This window comes from Rhea americana, unplaced genomic scaffold, assembly GCF_003343005.1.
Source record: "Rhea americana isolate MKP2758 unplaced genomic scaffold, rheAme1 scaffold_21, whole genome shotgun sequence".
NCBI classification, from domain to species: domain Eukaryota; kingdom Metazoa; phylum Chordata; class Aves; order Rheiformes; family Rheidae; genus Rhea; species Rhea americana.
This window is the reverse complement of record NW_028186258.1, coordinates 1,396,200-1,412,622: the sequence shown is the minus strand read 5'-3', so window position 1 is coordinate 1,412,622 and position 16,423 is coordinate 1,396,200. Positions and strand designations below refer to the sequence as shown.

Below are 16,423 nucleotides of genomic sequence, written 5' to 3'. Positions count from 1 at the left end.
GCCAAGGCTGCTGGCAGCCCTTGGGATGGAGAACAGACAAATTGTGGCTTCAAAGCTCACAGGGAAGGATTTCACATTCTGTAAATGCTCAGATGCTTAAAGGAAAAAAAAAAGAGAATAACAGCAGTTTCTCAGCTGAGAACTGGAATTATTTACTGCTTGTTTTTATTTTGCCCCCATGAGTCTGGCAGATCAGCCTATCCCGAGGGCAGATAGTAGCCAGTCCCTTGGGGAGATGTGGGGATGCCTCCCTTCAGGCTGACAGGGATGAAGCATTGTAGGATGCCTTCTTCAGGGTCTCCAGGAAGAACTGCTCATCTTCCAAGAAATCACGATCCTGAGGAGAAAGGAGGCAGGATGGGAAGGGTGCCGCAGAGCACTTGGGAAATGGGGTCCCAGGCTGGGGTGTCACTCATGGGCGAGGGAAGCATCCCGAGCCCTCCCTCACACAGCAAGCATGAGGACAGCTACCCAACCACGGTTTCCTGGGAGGGCTTGTCTAGGGGCTCCTCCTCAAAGCCCATTAGCTCACGCTTTGAGTGAGACCCATGGAGGAAGCCTCAAACAACCTCCTTGCCCAGGGAAGGACACAAGAGGGACACAGAGAACTGATGGAGACAGAAGCTGATGGGAGAGGATGGAGGCATTAATGAAGCCAGAGTCCAGGAGAGCTGGTGTTTCCCACTGAGGGATCGGGTAATGAGAGGAGCTACCCCACTTAGACAAAGATGCTATCAGTGAACCTGAGACAAGCTCTGAGCATTCACTACTCCTTGCTTCTGATATCACTGATCCTCTTCCAGGCATAGCAGAGAAATGTGGAGCCATTGCCTTCTGCAAGCCCTCCCAGGCCAGCACAGATTCATGGCTCAGCAACAATCTTGGGAGACACCCCACGCTCTGACTGTCAGGCCTGAATCTGGCTTCATGCAGTCCTGCTTTCTCATGGCTGGTCTGGAACTACTTCTAGCCCCAGTCTCCCTGCCAGCTCACCTGTTCAGCCCTGTGCTTCAGGAGCAGCAGTTTGGCGTAGAGCTCTGACGGGCCTGTAATGCCCAGGCTGTCCCTGCTACCGCCTGGGTTGTACCTAGGGAACGTCATGATGGGAGGTGGAAAGCCTGGAATGAGAGCCCGAGCGTGCAGCAATATTGCCATCAGAAAAGCATAGACAGACACACCGGAGCATCCTTGTTTTGTTGCCTGCATGCCCCTGCAGTGGGGTGCATCCCAAATTCCTAGAGCGGACAGGCTTTAACCCACCCACCTCTCCTCCCTCAGTGCCCTGCACCCCATTCTGGCACTGCCTGGCTTGGAGAGCTCGACTGCACAACTCGTGCAAGAATGGAGAGGCCAACACCAACATAGCTGTGAGATAGGGGAACTAAAACAGACCCCAGAAATTTCCCAGCCTTCCTGAGGAGTGAAATCAGAGCGTGGTTGCCCTATGGCTTGCTTCTTGCCATCAGCAGCATGCAGGAGCCCTTACAGCGTGTGCCGGAGAGGCCCTTGGCAGGAGCGCTGACATCCTGGACCACGGGGTTGCTTGGCAGCTCCTCACGTAGCTGCTGGAGCTGACTTCTCTGGAGAGCCATACTGAGCCGCTCCTGCCCCGACCCCAGGAGGAAGGGAGAGAGAGAGAGGCCATTGGTAAAGGTTCAGGCCCTGGGCACGGTGGCCTGAAGCTGAGAGGGGAAGGTGAGGGAGGGGGATTGCCTGGTGCAGACGCTGCTCCTGCTGTTTCAGCTGCTCCAGGTGCTGCTGCACAACCCGCAGTCTGGCCTGGTGCTCGGACTCTACCCTGCGGGCCTCCCGCAGCGCTCGCTCGCCTTCCTCGCACTTCTGGGCTGAGAGCTGCAAGGCAGAGTGGCTGGGGAGGAGGGTGATGGAGAGCCTAGCTGCTCTGGGGCAGCTCCTGAGACTCCTTCACGCACTCCCTTATTCCCCTTTTGAGCTGCCCCAGCTCCATGTTCTCTTTGCTGGTACTGTCCCAGCAAGAGCTGCCCATAGGGGGTCTGTGTCTGTCCCCTCTGCCTTCCCTGTGGCAAAAGCATCAGATTTCCACAGGGGATGAGGATGATGCAGCAGTTGCCACCATCATCACCCCCTCTGGTACCTCAGTGTCAGCAGGATCAGAGCTCCCTGCTGGGGAGGTATGTGGCACAGCTGGGGATGTCAGCGTTGTCCCTTGTCCATAGCCACATACAGACCAACAGCAAAACTGGGGTTTCACACTCCTCCTAAGGCTGTGGATCCTAAGCCAGGGTTGTCCTGAGCACAACTGTGCCTCACAGAGCTGAGAGCTGCAGCATGGATGCTTCCGCTTACCTTGCTCATGGTGTCGATCTCCTCTACTCGGTTCCGGATGCGCAGTGCAGCACTGTTCACCTTCTCCTTCTCCAACCTCAGCTCCTGCCAGGCCTGGTCCAGCGACTCTCTGTCCCTCGCCAGCTGCTCCTCCCTGGCCTTCAGCTCGCTGGCCCGGATCTTCAGTTCTGCCTGCTCCTAAGGTGGCAATGGGGGGAGAGATTGGTTACCTGCCCTGTCCTGGCCTCTGTCCCACATCTTCCCTAGTGATGGGAGAGATCTGCCCCTACTGAGCTCCAGGTCCTGGCAGGCGGGCTTTGGGGTGCAGGGCAATGCCACCAGCTATTGAAGTGGTGGCCCCATACACCCCCCCCATGGAGACCAGGGCCTGGCAGAGCTGAGGGTGTATAGACAGACACACGCACTCCTTCCCTGGCCCGGAAGGATCTCCTCACCAGACTGCACACCCTAAAACATGCTCAAGCCACGGCAGTGGAAGTATTCAGTCTCAGTGGTTATCCAGCTTTGGACATTCACAATGGAGGCAGCTGTGCCTGCTCTGGCTGCCCAAACATCTCGTAGCCAAGGGAGAAGACACAGTTGTGACTGATGCTAAAAGTCAACATATAAAACAGGTCAAAGGAGCTGCCCTTGGAATAGCCTGTTTCTCACCACTGGCCCCAAGTGATGTCTCCCATTTTAAATGTCTGGAGGCAGGTCTGACTCTCTGCCTGCTTTTCTGCAAGCAGGATCCACCAGGGAGCCAAGCTGCCTGCCCAGCGGTAGGGGATGCGACGGGCAGGGGCTCTGCTGCGGTACCTTGGCGAGGCTCAGGATGGTGCCCTCTCTCTGGGAGTCCCTCTGCTGGGCCAAGTCCATGTCGCGCTCCAGCCGTTCCTTGCTCAGCTGCTGCCGGGTGTGAAACTCGGCCCACTCAACCGACAGCTTCCGGCGCTCCTCCGAGCACTTCTGCATCACCGACTTCTGCTCCTCCAGCAACACACTCTGGGAGCATGATGCAAAAGAGAACAAGAGCCCCGCGGTCACAGGATTTTCTCCTCTTACCTGTCTCTGCCACTAAATCCCATGCAATATCTACAGGCTGGTCAAGTCTGGGGCAGCAGGCGAGAGCTCTGCACAAGGAACTCAGGCTTTGCACTCCTTGGCAGATGGCCTGCCCATGCACGCATGCAGCGGACTCTTGCACCTGTGTGCCTGACAGTCAGCCTGATCTGTGATTCGTCAAGTGACTGAGCGTGCGATTGAGGAGGCAGAGGATGGAGCGGAGAGGAGCGATGTTCCAGCCCAGAACCCAGCTCTTTCCTCCACCATGCACTGCAGTGCAGCCCTGGTTGGACTCTCGAGACATCTGAAAAGTGCCTGGAGATGTCTATGTCTCACCTTTGCCCTCTCCAGCTCTGCCCGCTCCATGGAGAGCTGCTGGGTCATAACTCTCCGCTGCTCCTCCAGTGAGCGCTGCAGCGATTCCACCTTGGATTGCTCTGCTGTTGCCCTCCACCGCTCCTGGGACCAGAGACAGAGGGGACATGGGCACAACTCACGGGCTCCAGGCCAGACCTGGGATCTTCAGCCTGCCCCAGCTCCAGCCTGCCTGCATGGAGGAATGGTCCTACAATGGCCATGCAGCCAGCGCGGGCAGGGAAGACCGTGTGGGCTCACCTGCTCCAGCAGCCGAGTCTGCTCGCCCAGCCTTGCCTCCATTTTAGCGATAACCTCCTGGAGTCGGCTCCGCTCTTCCTCCATGTCCCTCTGCTGCTGTGACAGCCTGTCCTGGAGCACTGCAGGGAGCGAAGGGCTGGGCTGTGAATGGCAGGGACCCATGGGCTAGTGTGAGCTGCGGGGCGTCCATCCCGCACCGCCCCATGTGCATCATGAATCACTGGCACCCTCTGCAGCATGCTCTGTGATGCCAAGGGGGGAACCTCTCTGTCCATAGCATATTCATGGAAAATCTGTGTGCTTTTGCAACCATTGCCTGCTGCACATCCCTGGGACATCTTTGTGTAAGGGGGAAACCCAAAGTTGTCTCATGACCATAGCAAGTAGGCAGGCCTTAGCCAGCCCAGGCTCCTTAGCCAACCTACCATGGGAGCACCATCCCTAATGTTGGTGTCTCCCCCTGCCCCAGCATCCTCAGGACCTTGTGGCTGTTTTGGCACCAGGAAGGGCAGACGTACACTTGAGCTGCTTGTCGCGCTGCTGGGCCCCCGCAGCCAGCTCCTGGGAGGTGGTGTGGTGTGTGGCCTCTACCCGGTGTGAGAGGTCGTGTAGGTCACTGGAGAACTTCTCCATCTGCTCGATGACGCCATTTAGAGATCTGCAGAGAGGCGACTTGTGAGGAACATGCTTCGTCACACCACCCTGAGTCTTTCCAGGTTGCAACAAAGCAGAAACAAAACGTAGGTGCTTCTTAGGGGAGAACCAACAGGCTGGAGGTGGTTCAGTGCTGAGGGTGTGCAAGTCCTGGAACTGGTGACATCTGTGCAGGTTCCCTACTGTATCCCTGGCGAAAGCCATGGATGCAAGGGGCAGCAAGCGGGGGAAGAGGGCAAGGACCCTGCTGCCATGGTCTGAGGTCAGTTCCTGGTGGGCCAGGGAAAGCAGCGGCTAGGGCCCTATGTGGGGAGGTTGCATGGGCTGCTAGTACCTGGTGTGTGAAGTGGCGCTGGTCACAGCGTCGATCTCCTGGTCTTTCAGCCTCTTCAGCCGCTGCAGCTGCTCTTCGTGGTCTTTGCGCATCTCCTGAACAGATGTCCTGCAGGACCCAGGGGTAGTTCGTTTTATTTTTCCTTTTCCAGGGCTTCCAAAACATTGCCTGGGTCCTTTGCTGAGAGGGGGCCCCAGGCGGGTGCTGCCAGTGCGGCCTTTTGCCATGCCTACCTCTGCAGCTCCCGCAGGCGCTGCAGCTCCTGCACGTTCTGCTGCTCCAGTGCCGCCAGCTGCTGCTGGTGCCGCGTCAGCAGCTCTGCGCGCGCCTGCTCCGCGGCCTGGCTCTGCGACACCAGCTGCGCCACTAGCTGCTCCTTCTCCTGCTGCAGCCGCTCTTCACGCTGCCTGTAGGTCTCCTCCACCACTTTCACCCGGCTCCTGCCCAGGAAAAGCCCGTAAGGGAGTCATGGCAAGACCTGCTGCTTTCATGGCAACACCTGGCGCTCCCCACCCAAAGCGCACCCAGGGCATTAGCATGCAAATAGGTGCTGTTGTGAGGCACAGGCTGCTTTGGTCTCTGTGGTCTGAGCCCTGATTTCTCACACTACCACCTTTGAGGTGCCCCAGTTTGAAGCCTGCTGGCAGTGGGACTGGTCTCTCCTCCCTGCCACCTGTGGGACAGTGTGGGTGAGAGAGGACCCCCACCCCAGCTCTCCCCTGGGGCTGACCTTGGAACTGCTCTACACCCCACCAGTGTCAATAGGGCTGTGTGCTTGCCCACCCTGGGGATGGTTTTGGGGAGCTCTCCAGTGCTCCCACCCCAGAGAGCACTGGCAGGGCAGTAGGCAGTGCAGGAGGAGAGAGGGTCTTGTACCTGTGTGCACTCTCGAGGAGATTCAAGTCCTCCTGGTGTCGCTGCTGGAGACTCTCCAGCAACAGCTTCTGCTGCGTCCGCTCCAACTCTAATGTCCGGACCTGTGGGGCACCCAGGGGAGAAGGTCCTTGTGCTGTCCTGGGAATACGCGTCCTCCTATCCAGCCTGGTCTGGGGACAGAGCTCCCAAAGCAGGACTCAGCAGCTGCGGGCACCTCTGGCCGAGGAGGTTTCTCCCCTCTCCCCAGCCATCCCGATGCCATTTGCAGCAGACACATCTCCTCTCCTGCCCCCGAGTTCCCTGTCCAGCCCCCTGCAACAGGACTCACCTGGCTTTCCAGCTCTGCCACACGGGCCTGGGCACTGAGCAGCACTACCTGACAGCCTGCCCCATCCTCGGACTGCTGGGCTGCAGGAGGCCCCGGTCCCTTCACATGCAGTGAGCCCAGGGCTAGCAGCTCGGTCTGTGGGATGGAGAGAGAGGACTGAGGTCTTTAGGACCAGCAGCTTTGCAGTGTGTCCAGCAGACCCCACAGGAATATGCTTCTCACACCTGCAGCTGTGGTGCTGCTAGAAGATGTGTCCTGGGGATGGCAGCCTGTGGAGGTGCAAGCATGCTCTCAGGGCCCGGGCTGAACCCAGCTCTGTGAGAAGTCTCCTTCTAGCTGAGGAACGGTCATCCCAAGCGGCTGTGGTCTCTCTTCTCCTGCCCTTCTCCAGCCTGAACCCACTGCTAAACTGGGTCTGCCTGAATATCCCACGCATAGGCATGTGGGGCTCTTCCTTGCCAGGGATGGGCACATAAGGGTAAGGTCATGAATCCTCTGGGCCACAGTCTGCGTCCAACCACAGCGGCAGATTGAGGAGGCCCAGCTAGGCTGGAAACAGAGGCTTCAAGGACCAAGCATGAATTACTCTCTCTTTTAAAGAAGTTTTTGATTTCCCCTCAGTTCACTGGAAACAATCTTAGGGTGTCTTCACCCCAATATTAGGGAAAATCAGCTGAAGCAAAAGACTGGAGCCTCTGGTGCCTTATTAATATACTACATAGATATGCGTGGGGCACTATGTAAATGCTGCTCAGGTGATGCTCCTGATCACCACCTCTGTCCTGCACCTTGTGGGGAGCACGAGCCCAACAGACCTACCTGAGAGAGCAAGGCAGGGTCTGGCATCTCCTGCTGTCCTGGAAATAAGGCTGCAGGAGCTGAAAATTCAATGTGCCCATGATTCAGACATGGCAATGGAAACCTGGGAGGCGGCTGGGTCCCCTAAGTCGCTTTTAGGGGATGTTGAGCTGGTGCTTGGGCTCAGGCAGGGCGCTAATGCCAGCACACAGCACTAATGGGATGACTGTTGGGGCAGTGGGAGGTGATAGGGGAAGAAAAAGGGCAGCAAGGACGGGAGCCCACCCCGCCTCACCCATCGCTTGGAGAGGGCAAGTCTTTGCAGCCCTCTGAGACCACAAAGGCTGTGCTGCAGGGCAATGTTCCAGGGAGGCAATGCACCCCAGGGTGGTGTCCCCATCCTGCCATGGAATGGGGACAGCCAGACCCTGCAGCTTGGCAGCCTGCTCTGCCAACAGCTGGCCAAAGCCTGGGGAGCTCTTGCATGGTCAAGGGCCACCCCGTGGCTCCTGCTGGCTTCTTTGGGGGGATCTTCTGCCTATCACTGCCTGAACCCACCTGCCCCTTGAAATGCACCCACGGTGCTGGCGTCTCTGGAGGAATCTTCCTTTCTGGACTCTGGTGGGAGAGCTGGGGCTGTCCTGGGGGTGCTGAGCTGGGGAACAGGGTGCCTGCATGGGCATAGACATGGACGAATGATGCACAGCAGCGTTACTGCACGGGGAAAGGCACAGGGACGTCTCGCTGCACATTCCTGTGATCTCCTCGAGCCAGGCATTTCCCTAAGTTTTAAACTTGGCTTTTCCATCATGAGCAGAAAGTGAAGGGCCAGTTAAAAGCACTTGTGCTTCGAAGCAGYTTTTCCTCCCTGTTACAGAGATGCCAAACAAGCGTGGCCGCTGCTGGCTACCAGCTCTTCCCACACCTCATCTCACCTACATGATTGCTTTCACAGGAAAGCTCTCCCACGGAGGACATCTGAAACATGCGGAAGGCCTTACCCGGAGCTGTCTGCCCTTGCCATCTTGTCCTGCAGAGCGGCTGCCTGCGGCGCTGCGCCTGCGGAGGCGGCTGGCTGGCTGCAAGAAAATAACTTCATATGTGGAAGATCTGAGCTCATCACTGTGGAAGTGATGAGCGACAAGATCCTTTGCCCAACACCAAGTGCTCTTTGCAGGGTGATAGCCTCTGTCCTGCTCAGCTGTGGCAGGATTTTGGCTGCAGACAGAGCAAAGACACCCCAAAAACCTCCACACTGCGTGTTCCTCCCTGCTGCAGCGACCCATTTCCCCCGGGCAGCACCAGCTTCCTTAAATCCAAGCAGAGGATTCCTGAGGGATCCTCAGCTGCTGTCTGCAAGAGCAGCTATCAATGTGCCTTTACCTGGTGGCCGGGTGAAGATCCAGCCCTTTGTCCAGCGTCTCCGAGGTCTCAGCACCTCTCTCCTGCGCCTTCACCTGCGCCTGGGCTTTCTTGCGAGACAAGGCGGTGCTCAGCCAGTTGTCCTCCTCCAGCATGTTGGGTTTGGCTGCGGGCTCCTCCGCAGCCAGGAGCTGGCTAGCGGGGTCAGGCCGCCTGGCCACGGCGGGGCTCGGGCAGCTCCCCACGGCATCGGCCTGCGCTGGAGACGGAGGGTCCGAATCCAGAAAATCCTCGTCTTTCAAGCCCAGCCAGTTGCCGCCTGCCCTGCTGCCCCGCGTGGGGCTCCTGCCGGTTGGAGGAGGGGGCTTGGCGCGTGGGTCCGGCTTCGATTCACCGCTGCTCTCGGCCAAAAACCTGCTGCAGTGAGAGGGAGTCGTGAACCTGCCCGAGAGGGGACACCTGGGCTTCGGGGTGGTGTGGCCAGCGGTCAGAGGGACAGACAGACGCACAGCACGGTACCTTGTGGGCTGCCTCCGCGCCGGCCGGCCCTCGGGCGCCGAGGCCACCGTGGGCTGGTACGCCCCGAACACGAAGCCCTCCTCGTCTCCAGGCTCTTCCTTCTCTGCTCGGACACGCGGCCTCGGGTCAGCACGCTGCAAAGATGCTGGCCCTCCTCCTCCTCCTCCTCCCCCCCCCCCCGCGATTCCCACTGAGATCGCTGCCACTGGGGAAATGCTGCTGGAAACATCTTCCCTGGCAAGCCGCAAGGGCGGTGCCTTCCCAGCGCGGCTGGGAGAAGAGAAGCGGCTTCGCTGGGAACGGGCCCACGTTCAAAGGCCACTGGGTTACTGAGCATCTCACACTCCTGCGCCAGCCCTGGCATCTCCGCAGACCTTCCCCGCGTCCCCGGCCGGGCTCACCTGGCTGCTTTTGGTATTTCGTATCCAGCTTGAACTCCCTGCGCTCTCCCGTGCCTGGCCGCTCCAGAGCTTTGGCTGCGGAGCCCCGTCCTAGTAACTCGTCCAGCTTGGAGCGGGCCGGACGGAGCTCGTCCCTGCGGGCAACACGGCCGCAGGGGTGTTTCTTGAGACACAGCCTTGCCAGGGCATTCCTGATCGTCCAGGCAAAGTGAGGCTGCTCTTGCCACTTTGTGTGTGTGTGTGTGTGTGTGTGTGTGTGTGTGTTTAATCCCTCTCTTCTGAGCATGCCAGGTACTAAGAAAACCAACCGTGACCCCTCGCAGTGTGCTCGAGTCTGCAGACAGGCAGCACGAACCCACGGCAGCGAGGTGCAATGTGGCCACAGCCCAGCTAAGCAGGCTCTGAGCTCCCCAAGGGAGGACCCCATCTTTCTACCCTGCGTTTGTACAGCACTGTGCACAGCAGCTCCTGGCTCAGACCAGGACCCACTGGAGAAGTTACAAAGTCCTCCAGGGCCCCCCACCCTCTTTCCACCACACACGGGTCAGCTCATGCACACACCATCCCCTGCTTTGCTCCTGCTGCCTTTTTGCAGCCCGAAAAATGCCTTACTTGTCTCCCTTCCTGCCCTGCTTTGGGTCTCCTTTTGGGCCATTGCCAAATCCCAGCGCGTCCATCAGGTCATCGCCATCGTCCTCAAACGTGAGCTCCTCCCTCCTGCGGCCAGGGCCCGTGGTGTGCCGAGGCGGCTGGGGTGCCGGCACCTCTGCAGGTGGGACCACATGCAGCAACAGTAGGTTTCCTCAGGGTTTTTTTGTTTGTTTGCTAGTTTGTTTGTTTTTAACAAGAGACTGCAGCAGTCCTGCCTGCTGTCCAGGCCCTTCCCACTAGCATCCTAGCTGCAGCGAGGAGGGGGCCGGGGGCTTGTAACAGGCACAGAGCAGCTGGATCCAACCCAGAGGCACGCCGGGTGGGCTTTGGTGGGGACTGGTGATGCTCTTAGCCACCCCAACCCCGACCAAGCAGAGTTGTCCTCATTTGGCCCCATGCGAAACAGGCTGGGTGAAGTCAAAGGTAAGATTGGACCTTGCCCGGAAGGAAAGGTCACTTCTGTAACCTGTAGCACACTGGAAATATCAAACAGGCAGCGAGCTGCCTGACAATTAACCCTGTTACAGAGTTACTCTGCAAACATTGATACTGGTTAATAAGAGATGGGACGAGCTGGCTTTCAACTGAACTAGCTGGACTTCACCCAAACTAATCCAGGCTCCTTGTTCACGGAATACGAACGGGGTGCAGAACGTCCTTACTCACCTTTCTCTTTGCTCAGTTCTGGTTTTTTCACAGAGCTATTTTCAGTGCTGGATGGGGCTGGCTTCTTGGGAGCATTTTGTTCCTCATTAGATAAAAGCCCTGCCAAAGGATCATCTAAATCTAGGAATTACCCCAGAGGGGAAAGAAAGGAGAATTAAAAAAGAAAACAAACAAACAAGCAACTTCCCCCACCCACCCCAAACCCCCAAACCTGAACACCCCGTTCAGAAGAACCCCAGTTCTGCACTAACCCCATCACGTGCCCATGGGGACACTGGCACCAGATCTGCCTCGCACAGGGTGGCAGTGAGAGGAAAGTCAACTCCGGTACCTGTGCTTGTGCCCAAACTCTGCAGGCAGGCGGGTTGAGACCTGGGTCCTCTGGCACTGCCAGGCATGTGTTGCAATGGGGCCTCAGGTGTAACTTTGACCTCAGCATCACTACTGAGTCTTTCAGGTGCTCCCCAAATCCCTCTTCGCTGGAGGGGTGCTACCCTAACACCATGAACATGGATTCTGCAAGGATCTAGGATGCCCTCAAGTCTCTCTGAACTTCATACACTCAGTGGTTATGTTTCTGTGGGATTAGGTGTGAACTGGTGTTGCAGAGCTGAAAGACACTGCATCTAATTAACTATCCAAGCCTTCAGCCAACATGAGAGGCAAGCTATGGGCAAACAGCAAGGCCAGAGTCCACAGCTGCCCCAGGCATCTGCTGGCAGACCTGGAGTGCAAGCCTACCTTCAAGGTTAAACTTCTTGTACTGCTGGGAAGCCGGGGGAGATGAGAGTGGCTTCTTCTCCATCGCAAGTGTGGACTCCCCTAGAAAGAGGGGCCACGCTCAGAGACAGAGTTGTCCCTGTTCCCCTGCCGGCCGACGGCTGCTTCCCTCCCAGCCACCCTCAACAAGCACGCGCTGTGACACAGAGTCCCCTTGAGGCCCCAGGGGCTGAAGGTCTCCCTGGAAGGTCCTCCTTGCAAGCAGAAAAGGAGTAGAGGAGCTTAGGAACAGCAGGACAGGCTGGGGATGGGCTTGTCTTAAACGCAACCCCTCTGGGTCTCGTTCCACCTGCATCTGGCAGATCTCACCAGAAAAGCTTTGCCCAGCACCAGGGAAAGGCTCAAGGGTGCCGAGTGGGAGGCAGCAGCACGGTGGTGACGCTACCATGTTGGTGATGTTGTCACATCATGTGAAGAGGTTGGGCGAGGGGGACAAGGATTCAAGCACTGGGCATCTCACACAGCCAGAAGAAAATGCTGTGTCGGCGATTGTCCCAAAAGGGATCAGGGAAAGGATTTTAGGGAACAAGGCCACTTTTTGCTTCTTATCTCAGATGAAAATGTCTCATGCACATTTGCAGTCGCGTTGGGAGAAGAGGAGAATCTCCTTTTTACCTTTCTTCTCAGGAATTAGCAGCTTCCCTGCAGTTTTTACTGCTCCCACAACGTCGCCTTTCTCAGGGCCTTTCACAGGCATTTTCCCTGGCCCTGAACTGGGTTTTGATATTCCCAGGAGATCCGCTTCCATGTCATCCATGTCCTGGAAAGCAACAGGATGCAGATGGGAGCAGGGGGGGATGCAGCCACCACCCTGGGGCTGCTTCCCTGCAGGCACGCTGCTGCCTGCCTCCGACCCGCGTTCGCAGAGCTCGGCTCTACGGGGAAGGATTTCCAGGGAGGTGCTGAGCCGGGCTCCCCGTGGCGCCTGCTCGCAGCACGCGTGGGGCTGAGCCGATGGGTGTTTGTGCACCTACCTTCAGGGTTTGCAGCACAGCCTGCGGGTCGGCCTCTGAGACATCGGATCCCTGCGTGCCAGGGCGGAGAGAGATCAGACGGACAGAGGGACAGGCTTCGGGAACACCTCGCCCAGGAGGCATTCACTACACCTTCCCTTGGCTTCACTCCATGCCATCCAGGGCACCCTGAGGCCCTCCTCCCACTATCCACCCGCTCCCCGGTCCCATCTTCCCAGTGCTGCGGCGATCCCGAAGAGGGGTCGCTTCTTCAGCCAAATCTCAAGGTTCATCTCTGACTGATGGAGTGATGCCAGAGGGAAGCTGGGCTCAGCAAGGTCATTGAGCCATCCAGACTCTCCGGCTCACCTCTGCAGCTTCAATGTCCTCGGCAGGGAGTTTGGTGAAGAAATCATCCTCCAGGAAGGACCTGTGGCACAAGCGTGGGGTCGGGGATGCTGCACCGGCACTTGGCAAGGTGCAGGGAGATGCCAGGTCGGGCCAGGACTTGGCTGTGCTCCATGCTGGAGACCCTGGTCACCCGCTGCTGATGGGATGGCCAGGCTACGCTGGGTGGGGGGACACAGTGGGGACCACACAGCCACCCCCCCCAGCAGCTGTGTCCCACAGCACGAGAACTCACACCCATCTAATGAAGCTAAAATAGCTTTAGGAAAACTAACGCCAGGGCTAGGACTGCTATATTTAAGTGAACAACCATTAAAAAGGAGATTTACAGAAGATACATGGGGCCAGGAGATACCCAACTCCTGCTGGAAAGCTGCAGGCCAAGGATGGGGCAGGGCAGAAGGACTTACACAGCACAGACGAGAGGGACATGCTTGAGAGCTACTCACTTCTTGCCGGCAGGGGAGCCGGTGCCCCTGGCTCTCCCACCGCTGCCCCCGGCCAGCTGGGAAGCTCTGGCAGGTTTAACCGGGGTTTCATCTGGAAGCAAGGCAGGGAGAGATCAAGACACAGCACGTGGGCAGGTTCCTGACCCGGGCAATCCGAAGGGGGATTTGCTATCTCCTTATGGGGGCTTCCAGTTGGAGATGGACCTCAGGCTGCCTCCCCAACCCAACGTCCAGCCTGCTTGATGGCCGCTCGGGCGCTGGGGACCCCGGTCCCCGCTTAGCTCCCTGCTTCGTCCCCCTTCGCTACGGGAGCCCGTTTCAGACCGAACGGGCTGTTTGTCCCGTCCGTCCGGCGGGGGTACGACAGCGAAAGCCCTGTGCTGGGAGAAGCTCGTTCACAACTCCTCTTGATGGAGCCCCAGGCCGGGCGCCGCAGGGCTCCCGGGCAGGGAGGTACGGAGCACAAGGACGCGTCCCCGTCCGCCGCAGCCAAGGTGCTTTTTACCGTCGTATCCGAGGAGGTCACCCAGCACGTCGTCGACGGAGCCTGGAACGGGACAGAGCGAAGGTGCTGGGGCAGGCGGGCTCAGCGGGCAGGGGCAGAAGAGCCCCCCGGCTGGCTGCGGCTCGCTCCGACGGGACGAGCGCCCCACGGCACCTACCTCTTAAACCTTTCCTGGATTTTGCAGCCTGTGGAGAGAGACGAATTCCCCGGTCACAAAGCGAAGCCCCGGATTTCCATGAACCCCCTTTTCCTGCCCGGCGCAGTCGGGCACCGCCTGGCCCGGGCGGGGAGGCTCTGCCCTCCCTGATGAGCCCCCTTGCCGGGAGGGACGGGCGCCCACCGCCGCCGGGCTGCCCCGGAGCATCCCCCGAGCGCCCGGCCGCCTCCTCGCGCCGGCCGGACACGGAGGGGGCTGCAGCTTTGGGGAGGCCGCTGAGCAGAGCCCCTCGCGGCCACCAGCTGGGCAGAAGCCTCCAGCCCCCGCGAAACGCCCCGAACCTGGGTTTCCCAAGCCTCCTCCCCGGCGCCGCGCAGCGCCGCGCTCACCATCGGAGGCCTCCAGGCCTTCCCGCGCCCCGCCGGCGCGGCGCAGGGGGTTAACGCCGCTGCTCCCCGGCCTGGGAACCTCCTACTCGCCGGCGAGGACGGGTGACCGAGCCGCTGTTACGGATTTCCCTTTCCTGCCGAGCCGAGCGCCGCCGCAGCCTCCTGCCCGGCCGCAAAACAAGGCTCCATCCAGGCTGAAGCCTCCCCCGGGACGGCCTGGGGCTCCGGCAGCCCCACGCGCGGGCACCGGCGCGGGGAGGCCGAGGGGGGCTGGCGGCCCCTGCTCCCCCCCAGCCCTCCGGCACTGCCGCTCCGTCCCGGCCGAGGCCCCGGAGGAGAGGGACGAGGGACGGCGGCTGCCCCTGGCTGGGGTGAAACCGGCCCATTTCGGAGGAGCTCCCCGGTGCCGGGGCCTCCCCGTTCCCCCCCCACTCTGGTACCTGCTCCCCACTTCCACAGCCTGTTGCCACGGCGCCCACCGCATCCCTGGGCCATGCCCGGCCCAGCCCTCACCGCAGCATCCCGGACCCCTGCCCGCAGCGTCCCACGTCCCCGGAGGCCACGGCTCTCACCGCGGCTCATCCCGCCCGGCAAGCCCGTCCCCGCGCAGAGCCCTGGGAAGCGCGGTGGCCCGGAGGCAGGGATGGGACGGGACGGGAACTACCGCTCCCAGCGGCAGCCGGTCCCCGCGGGGAACGGGCGCCTCTGCTGCTCCTGCCACGGAGTTTCCGTTTCTCCGGGAGTTTCCGGAAGCTGGGAAGGAAGGAGGTTGTTTAGCAACCGTGAAATGCAGCTAGAAGTCAAAAACGCCCCTCCAGAGGCGCCGAGCCCGGGTGTGGATTAGCATCCGAGGCAGCCAGGAACGCGGTTCAGCCGCTTCCTCCGGCTCACACCAGCTGCCCCAGGAACCGCTGCGTACGCGCGGTTTTCCCCCAAAGGAAAACCTTGGCGGGCAGGGGAGGCCTCAGGCTCTCCCTGCCGGCAGAGATGCTCTGCCAGAGGCGGCCACCAAGGCTGGGAAGGCCAAGCCTGGCTTGGCACAAGCCATCAGCCCCCCCGTACTGCTGCTGGCCGCAGGTTCAGGTCCTTCCAGCAATGTCTCCTTGTTTGATAAAAAGAGAGCAATTACATACATACGATATTCTCTAGGCATGCAGAAACCAGTTCAAGCACCCAGTTACCAGGTATTAGCAACAAGCCAGGTGCTGGAGAACTGTAGCTCAAACAGTGCTGTTGAAGCTCAGGTTTTGCAGTACAGCCCTTGTGCTGCCATGGAAGTGGGACAGTCACCAGCTTTAACCCAGAGCTTATCAGGAGAAAAATAGCAACTGGATCCAGAAACCTCAGGGATAGGCTGTGAATACTCTGTCCAGCAATGCTGTTTCTGCATCTTGTAGCTGGTAAAGCTATTCCTGATAACCCATCCAGGACAAGTTCCTAGCCGAGAGCTAGCATCAATGGCCACCACTCCAAGGGGGCAAGATGCAGCCGCTATAACCACAGCAGTCTCTGGAGCAAGCACACTGCTCAAAACAACTAACAGATAACGTGAGAAGTTCACATAAAGAAAACCGGTTTCTCACACTTACCAAAGCTGGATACACAGCAAAGAGTCAGCCAGCCCCACTCCAAAGGCTGGTCCAACCACATTTGTTTGTGCATTTGTTTGGAAATTATTCCAGAAAAATCCTAGGGAAATGTCTGTCGTCTTCAAACAGTTGAGAGTTTTTATCCTTGGGATGCATTTACCAGGGGTTTTCACCTTGTATTCTGTCATCTACAGGGGAAATATAGGATCCTTGCGAAGTGCTTACAAGGTGGTGGAGTACCAGACTGAAAATCACTGCCACAGACTGCTTAGTTTCAATACTCTGATACACCTAGCTTACAAGTATAGTTATTTGACATTCAAATCAATTGTACTCAAGCTGAAAGGGAATGAATGCTTCTGGGAACAGTACCATTACATTTTGTCAAAAGACAGGAAGTCCTGACCAGGATACAGGATCACTTAAAGAGTTGAAACAGCACTGATAAACAGCAAGTTGTACCATGTTGTGCCTTTTAGGGAACAGGGCTATTAGCAGCCAGCTAAAAAAACCCCATCCTATTGACGAAATACTGATAGAGCAACAAAGTGCAGAATTTGCTGTTACACCAGTATCTACTAAAAATATATGCAGGAACAATTTTAAGAAAGGGCTTTTAC

General features: G+C 58.6%; 1 protein-coding gene across 10 annotated transcripts; it reads right to left on the bottom strand.

Moving 5' to 3' along the window:
* Positions 1–127: 127 nt before the first annotated feature.
* Positions 128–15,825, bottom strand: FBF1 (Fas binding factor 1). 10 transcript variants are annotated; one of them, XM_085304470.1, is made up of 32 exons: positions 15,804–15,825; positions 14,787–14,967; positions 14,215–14,376; positions 13,826–13,853; positions 13,669–13,710; positions 13,164–13,254; positions 12,676–12,736; positions 12,328–12,378; positions 11,969–12,113; positions 11,315–11,395; positions 10,574–10,693; positions 9,869–10,022; positions 9,257–9,390; positions 8,856–8,958; positions 8,358–8,753; positions 7,976–8,053; positions 7,533–7,645; positions 6,996–7,054; positions 6,401–6,445; positions 6,177–6,332; positions 5,849–5,949; positions 5,206–5,412; positions 4,973–5,080; positions 4,503–4,642; positions 3,985–4,103; positions 3,706–3,828; positions 3,124–3,309; positions 2,326–2,502; positions 1,714–1,851; positions 1,487–1,604; positions 994–1,118; positions 128–337 (listed from the first exon to the last, which is right to left on the bottom strand). In XM_085304470.1, the coding sequence occupies exons 3-32, from the start codon at positions 14,215–14,217 to the stop codon at positions 254–256; spliced, it is 3,486 nt and encodes a 1,161-aa protein (XP_085160596.1). In that variant the 5' UTR covers positions 14,218–14,376; positions 14,787–14,967; positions 15,804–15,825; the 3' UTR covers positions 128–253. The 10 variants fall into 10 exon arrangements, 9 of the variants coding, with proteins under 9 accessions (XP_085160596.1, XP_085160595.1, XP_085160600.1 ...); XM_085304469.1 differs by lacking the exons at positions 14,787–14,967; positions 15,804–15,825 and adding an exon at positions 14,655–14,780; XM_085304474.1 differs by lacking the exons at positions 14,787–14,967; positions 15,804–15,825 and adding an exon at positions 14,655–14,780 and having other exon boundaries at positions 6,177–6,311.
* Between the last annotated feature and the right edge of the window lie 598 nt (positions 15,826–16,423).